Source organism: Mesocricetus auratus, unplaced genomic scaffold (genome assembly GCF_017639785.1).
Source record: "Mesocricetus auratus isolate SY011 unplaced genomic scaffold, BCM_Maur_2.0 Super-Scaffold_100046, whole genome shotgun sequence".
NCBI lineage: Eukaryota > Metazoa > Chordata > Mammalia > Rodentia > Cricetidae > Mesocricetus > Mesocricetus auratus.
Genome location: NW_024429223.1, coordinates 4,103,915 through 4,111,518, shown reverse-complemented (window position 1 = coordinate 4,111,518; position 7,604 = coordinate 4,103,915). Strand labels below are relative to the sequence as shown.

Here is a 7,604-nt window from a genome sequence, read left to right as displayed (position 1 = left end):
CCGTCGGAAACACTTGGCTCCTGTGTTTCCTGTGGCACTGTTCCCACCGGGAGTGAAATGGGAGAGCCATGGATGCGTCCACCTGTAGATTCAAGGGTGAAAAGGAAATGTGGTACAGATACACGAGGGGGTGCTACCCAGACGTGGAAAAAAAAAACGAAACCCCCTCCAGCCACATTGGCCCAGGCCCTCTGGGTGCGGAGGCAGTCGGGTCTCTGTGAGTTGAGGCCAGCCTGGTTTACATAGGAAGTTCCAGGACGGCCAGGAACATAGGCCAGGGACATAGGTGAATTAGTTACGTTTCTGTTGCTGTGGTAAAACACCATGCTACCAAAGCAACTGGCAGAAGAAATAATTTCCTGGGGTATATGGTTCCCAGAGCGATAGGAATCCATGATGTTAGCACCAAGCTAAGAGCTTACACCTTTAATTTTATTTTTCCCTGAGACAGGGTTTCTTTGTGTAGCTTTGGAGCCTGCCCTGGAACTCGCTCTGTAGGCCAGGCTGGCCTGGAACTCACAGAGATCCGCCTGCCTCTGCCTCCTGAGTGCTGGGATTAAAGGCGTGCACCACCACTGCCCACCATTAAATTTTACTTTAATTTATGTATATGGATATTTTGCCTGCCTGCGTGCATGTATGTTTACCACAGACATGTATATGTCCAGTCCAATACCTTATACCTTTTTTGTTGTTGTTGTTGTTGTTTTTTGAGGCAGAGTTTCTCTGTGTAGCTGAGTGTCCTGAAACTTGCTTTATAAACTAGGTTGTCATCAGGGATCCTCTTGTCTCTGTCTCTTGAGTGCCAGGGTTAAAGGTGTACGATACCACACCTAGCTAAGAGCTTACATCTTGAACTGCCAACAGGAAGCAGAGAACTGGGAATTGCACACGGCTTTGAAATCTGCACGCGATATACTTCCCTTAGCAAACCATCCCTCCTAAGCCTCCCTTGAACAGTGCTGCCAACTGGGTTCCAAGTATTCAAACATCTGAGCCTATGGGGAATAGTCTCATTCCAACCACACATAATGCCATGTCTTTAAAAAAACAAAACAAAACAAATGGCCGGGCGTTGGTGGCGCACGCCTTTGATCCCAGCACTCGGGAGCCAGAAGCAGGCGGATCTCTGTGAGTTTGAGGCCAGCCTGGTCTACAAGAGCTAGTTCCAGGACAGCCTCCAAAGCCACAGAGAGACCCTGTCTCACAAAAACAAAAAAACAAAATAACAAACTAATGAAAACCTGATACATCTTTAGGAGACAGAGGAAGGAGATTCAGGAGTTCAAGGGCATCCTCAGCTACATGGCAAGTTCAAGGACAGCCTGGGCTACATGAGACCTCGTCTCAAAAATAAACGAACAAACAGATGAATAAAAAAAATTCTGACAATTCATCAGTGTGAAAGGAACCAGAGAACGCTGTGTTGGATAAAATAAAGCCAGGCAGAGAAAAACAAGTGCCTCAAGATCTACTGATGCCTAGAATCCCTGCCAAATGCTCTCATCAAAGATGAAGGTGGGAGAGCAGCTACTAGAGGCTAGGGAGGGAAGAGAAGAGAGGAGAAGCCAGGGAAAGGTTGGTCCAAGGGCACTAAGGCATACTTAACTAGAAGCAAGAAGTTCTGCTGTGGCCTTTAATCCCAGCACTTGAGAGGCAGAGGCAGGTGGATCTCTGTGAGTTCGAGACCAGCCTGGTCTACAAGAGCAAGTTCCAGGACAGCCTCCAAAGCCACAGAGAAACCCTGTCTCGAAAAACCAAAAAAAAAAAAAAAAAGAAGTTCTGCTGTGTTATTGCACAATGGGACCCTGCAGATAACAATATACTTACTATACATTCCAAAAAGTGTGTGGGGGGGGGTGATGGGAGCTTGGAAGTTTCCATCTTAAAGAAATGACAAGTAACACACTTCTGTGGTGGAAGGCCTAAGGTAGTGCAGACAGCAGGATCAAAAGTTCAAAGTCGAGCCGGGCGTTGGTGGCGCACGCCTTTAATCCTAGCACTCGGGGGGCAGAGGCAGGTGGATCTCTGTGAGTTCGAGGCCAGGCTGGACCGACAGCCTCCGAAACAATACAGAGATACCCTGTCTCATAAATCCAAAAAAAAAAAAAAAAAAGTTCAAAGTCAAAGGCTGGAGGGATGAATCAGGAGTAAACAGCATTGGCTGCTCTTCCAGAGGACCCAGGTCCCAGGTTTGATTCCCAGCATCCACGTGGTGGCTCACAACTGCCCTTAACTCTAGTTCCAACGTCTTCTTCTGGCTCCATAGATACCAGGCATGCACATAGTGCACACACATACATACAAGTAAAACACCATAAACACACACACACACACACACACACACACACAAAGCCAGGTGGCGACACATGCCTTTAATCCCAGCACTCAGGAGGTAGACACGAGTTCGATGCCAGCCTGGTCTACACTAACAGAGTAAATTCTAGGACAGCCAGGGGCTTCACAGAGAAATGCTATCTCAAACAACATCAAGATCAAAACAAAAATTTCAAAGTCAGACAGGGCTGCTTAGGAAGTTCCAGACTAGCCTGGTCTACATAAGACTCTGTTTCACAAACTAAAGCAAAGGATAGATGTTTGCATAGATAGATACATCTGTCTATACTGGTTTACACACTATACAAGGTCATGGGTTGAACTCTTGAACTTAGAGTGGGTTGGTGATGAAAAGATGGTTAGCAGTTAAGAGTGCTTACTGCTCTTCCAGAGGACACATATCTAGTGTCTCACGAACTTACAAAGGCACATAGTCACACATATAATAAAAATAAATAAATAAATCCTTTTAAAATCACGCGGTACCACGTCAGGTTGTCTAGTTTTTGTTTTCTTTCGTTTTTCAAGAACTCGCTCTGTAGACTAGGCTGGCCTTGAACTCACAGAGATTTGCCTGCCTCTGCTATTAAAGGCGTGCACCGCCACCACCCAGCCAACTTGTCCATTTTTTTTATGTTCTTATGTATCAGGTTCTTTGTTGTTGTTGGGCTCTCTCTCTCTCCATCTCTCTCTCCCCCTCCCCCTCCCCTTCCCCTTCCCCTCTTCCTCCTCCTCCTTGTTTTTTTTTTTTTTTTTTTTTTTTGAGACAGGGTTCTTTCTACTCCTGGTGGTCCTGGCACTCTTTCTGTAGACCAGGCTGGCCTCAAACTCAGAGATCCACCTGCCTCTGTCTCCCGATTGCTGGCTTAAAGTCTTGTGCCACCACTGCCCAGCTTTTATGTATTAGTTAAAAATATACTTATTTATTTGATTGTGTGTGTGTGTGTGATTAACATTTATTTCTCCTTGTTTTATATGTATGCCTGCTTATATATCAGTGCACCACTGTGTGCCTGGTGCCTAGGAAAGCGAAGAGGGCTTACGAATCCTCTGAAACTAGAGACGGTTGTGAGCCACCATGTGGGTGCTGGAACTCGAACCTGGATCCTCTTTGCAAGAGCAGCTAATACTCTTAAAAACAGAAGCATCATCTCTCCAGCCCGTGCTGTGTATATATTTTAAGACAGGGAGTCTTGGAGCCTAGGCTGAGGTTGAACTTGGTATATAGCCACAGGTGGACTAGAATTCTTGACCTTCCTGCTTCCTCCCTCACCCTCCGGGCGCTGGGATTCCAGGTGTGAATCATCAAGCCTGGTGTAATGTGGTTTTTATGAGGTTTTCCTATGTAGACTAGGCATTACACTGATCTCTCTCTCTGTCTCTCTCTCTGTCTCTCTCTCTGTCTCTCTCTCTCTCACACACACACACACACACATACATATATATACATACATATATATATATATATATATATATATATTTAGTTTTTCAAGACTTGATTTCTCTGTGTAACAGCCCTGGCTGTCCTGGAACTTGCTCTGTAGACCCGACTGCCCTCAGACTCACAGAGATCCACCTGCCTCTGTCTCCCGAGTGCTGGGATAAAAGGCGTGCGCCACCACCACCCGGCTGAGCTTCATATATGTTTTTTTTTTTGTCTTGGCCAAAAAAGAGTGTGAAATGAGGTAACAGCGCCCCACTTGACAAATGTCTGCCCCTTTAGGTTTGATGGGGGACCTCCAGCATCCTTCATTCCTACTTGGTTTGCCTTTCTTCCTCCCTCCCTCCCCCCCTCCTACCCCCTCCTCTTCCTCCCAGATTTTTTCCTTATTATCCCTGCCCCCATCACCCCACGTTCCCTACTCCGTTCCCCCCCTTATTTCATTCATTCCTCCTGTCCTTTTTTGGGGGGGTCAGTGCAAGGGATGGAATCTGGGGTCTCTGGGGATGGAAATCCAGGGCTTCAAGCACGCTAAGTTCTTCCTCTCCCAAGCCCAAGCATCCCTCTTTCTCTTTTTCTCTTCCTCCTATCTATTTGATTATTTACGACAGCGATTCATTATGTAGCCTAGGCTGACCTCCTGCTCTCTGCCCATGCCTGGTATGTCTTTGGCCAATCTTCTTAGCTGCAGGCACGGGTTCTGATATTCTCAGAGTCAGCGAGTCCCAGGTGTCTAGAAGGAGGCCTCGCCTTTGCAAAAAAAAAAAAAAAAAAAAAAAAAAAAAAGGCTGGCGGGGCGTTGGTGGCGCACGCCTTTAATCCCAGCACTGGGGAGGCAGAGGAAGGCGGATCTCTATGAGTTCGAGGCCAGCCTGGTCTACAGAGTGAGTTCCAGGACAGCCTCCAAAGCCACAGAGAAACCTTGTCTCGAAAAACCAAAAAAAAAAAAAAAAAAAAAAGGCTGACAAGCATAGTGTGTGTGGCCAGAGTGTGTTTGGGCCCCATTCATTCGAGGTATTTGCGCCCGGGTGCACAAACTCTTTTCTGGAGGGTGGTTGGGACGAGTGGGAGGTTAGCGTTAGCACCGGTTGCTGCTGAGGAAGTGAGGCAGGGCGGAAGGAGCCCGTTGTGCAAAGCACGAAAGATTCAGCTTGATGGGGCGCTCCGGTTCGCGGAGACGACAGCGCGAAAGCTTTTGGCCCACAGGGGCACCCGTAGCGAGGAGGGGGGGGCGGAGCCCGGAAGGGAGCAGGATGGCGGCGGCTCAGGACCGTGACAGCGACGATGAGGACCTGGTCAGCTACGGGACTGGCCTGGAGCCTCTGGAGGAAGGTGAGGCTCCGATGGCGGGCGCGGGATAGTGGCCGAGCCGCCCGTGTGTGACGGGGGTGGGGTGGGTGGGGTCCTCCTGCCGCCTGGGGACACCAGCCTTGGGAAGACCTGCTGTGTGCGTGCGTGCGTGCGTGTGCATGAGTGTGCGCGCGTGAGTGTGCGTGTGTGTGTGTGTGTGTGATGCTCAGGGTGGACCCCAGGAAGGGCCTCGTGCATGCCAGGCTAGCACGTTATTTATTTATTTATTTAGGTTTTTCGAGACAGGGTTTCTCTGTGGCTTTGGAGGCTGTCCTGGAACTCGCTCTGTAGACCAGGCTGGCCTCGAACTCACAGAGATCCGCCTGCCTCTGCCTCCCGAGTGCTGGGATTAAAGGCGTGCGCCACCAACACCCGGCCAGGCTAGCACTTTAAAACCTAGTTACACACCAGCCCCCAGAATTGGACTTTTATTTTTCCAGACAGGGCCTCGGTAGCTCATGCTACCTCAAGCCCACTCACTGTGTAGCCCAGGCTGGCTTTGGACTCTCTGGCTCCCGTCCTTGCTTCCCACGAGCTTGGTTTATGACTGCGGGCCGTCACACCCAGCCAGGAGTGTGGCTCCTGTGTTAAGGGTAGGAAAAGCCGTTGGTGCAGTTTGCACCAGGAGAGATGTGGTTTGTTTGTTTGTTTGAAACAGGGTCTTGCTATCCGGCATCTGGCTAGACTCACAGACATCTGCCCGCCGGTGCTGGGAGTAGAGGCGTGAGCCACCCCCTGACAGGATGCATATTTTAACGTTTGTTAGCTTCAATCCTGAGAGCAGTCTGGTTTGCCATGTGTAGGATGGAGCTGGGTACTTAGCCAGAGAGGCCCGGAGATAGTTGTCGTGTGGCCTGGAGAGGTAGCAGTGACTTGCGTGTAAGTGGCCCCTTTGGGGGTAGACTTGACAGACAGGGTGGGTTAGAGTTGCTGGTGACGTGCAGGGGTTCTCTGATGTTTCTGGTCTGTCCCACTCAGTGACTGTCCACAACCACTGATGGCAGGGTTAACCCTCTGGCGAAGACAGAGGGATCACAGTGGTGGTCCTGGGCCCAAACAGTCCCTGCAGATTTTAGTTGGTGAGATTTCCCCCCCTTCCCACCCTGACTGCACCCTGTTGGTTATACTTCTGAGATATTTACACTGAGACCTGGGATCGCAGTGGTGGTCCTGGGCCCAGACGTTCCCTGCAGATTTTAGTTGGTGAGATTTCCCCCGCTTCCCACCCTGACTGCACCCTGTTGGTTATACTTCTGAGATATTTACACTGAGACCTTTTCTGGTGTTTGTTGTTTTTGTTTGGTAGCGGTAGATATGAGAAAGGACCTTTCTATATAGCCCAACAAGCTGGCCTTGAACTCAAGACAGTTCTTTCTTAGCCCTCCCCGGACTGGGATTACAGGTGTGCGCGCCGCACATCCTATCTGTCTTAGACAGTTCATCTGAAACAGAGTCTCGCGTAGATACCTGTGTTGTCTGAACTCTGGTCCTCCTGCTCCCCCTCCCCCTCCCAAGTGCTGAGATCACTTGTAAGCACATGCCCAATGTATGTGACTCTGGCTTTTGCACATGCTGGGCGAGCGCTCTCCAACCGAGCTACGTTCCCCAGCCCAAACAGCTCCAACCATTAGAAGTGTTTACCAGATTCTAGTTCTACCCCTACCCTCTGCTGACCAGAGCAGAGAAAGGCTAGTCTCTGGGCAAGCTCTCCTATGTTTGAAGGTTGCCCTTGTATTTCCTGGGACACCTGTTTTATACCCATCACCCTCAGTTCCGCAAGGCATTCAGTTTAAAGTCCCCTCGGCCCTAATTGTAGGGTTCTTCTCCCAGTAGACCGTGGGGTTAAGCAGGGCCATCAGGCCTGTCCCCAAGTCTAGACTGTTTGCTCAGTACAACTAAGACCACATTAGTTTTACTGGTAAGCACAGCGCCCTATGAATATAAAGAATCAGTTGCTAAGGATCTTTGGCTGGAGGAGTTTCAGATTCAGCAAAGGAGGAACTCACAAGACTTGCGAGTGATGTTGTTGGGCAGTATTCTTTGCAAGCTCACAGAGTAGCCAGAGAGGAGAGACAGGGTCATTCTTCCCAAGCTCACAGAGAAGCCAGAGAGGAGAGACGGGGTCCTGTGAAGACCGGCTGGACTGTAGCGATGAAGAAGAGGGCAAGGGTCTTGCCCGCACAGCTAGAGCCATGCTGAACATCCATTCGTGTCATTTCTGTGTTTCTGGCCCTACGTTGTTTCTTTGAGAGGAGACAAGCTGTTAAGCCATCAGCTGTGTGGCCTTGGCGTTTCTAATTCTTCCCAATTTCAAGTTACACCGTTGTTACCATGAGAAGGGATGCCTGTGCCAGAATTTGTGTGCGGAGGTCAGGGGACAACCCCGGGGAGTCCATTGTTCTTTCCTGTGTAGGTCCCAGAGTTTAAACTCAGGTTGTCGGCCGTGGCAACAAGGGCCTTTATCCACTGAGGTGTC

The 7,604-nt window shown here is 49.5% G+C and overlaps 1 protein-coding gene across 1 annotated transcript in view; it reads left to right on the top strand.

Moving 5' to 3' along the window:
• The first annotated feature begins 4,985 nt into the window (after positions 1–4,985).
• Gpatch1 (G-patch domain containing 1) overlaps positions 4,986–7,604 on the top strand; it is a 45,873-nt gene continuing 43,254 nt past the window's right edge. Inside the window, exon 1 of the mRNA XM_040735468.1 lies at positions 4,986–5,110. Within this exon, the coding sequence (XP_040591402.1) occupies positions 5,032–5,110 (79 nt within the window). The 5' untranslated portion in view covers positions 4,986–5,031. The remainder of the gene's footprint in view (positions 5,111–7,604) is intronic.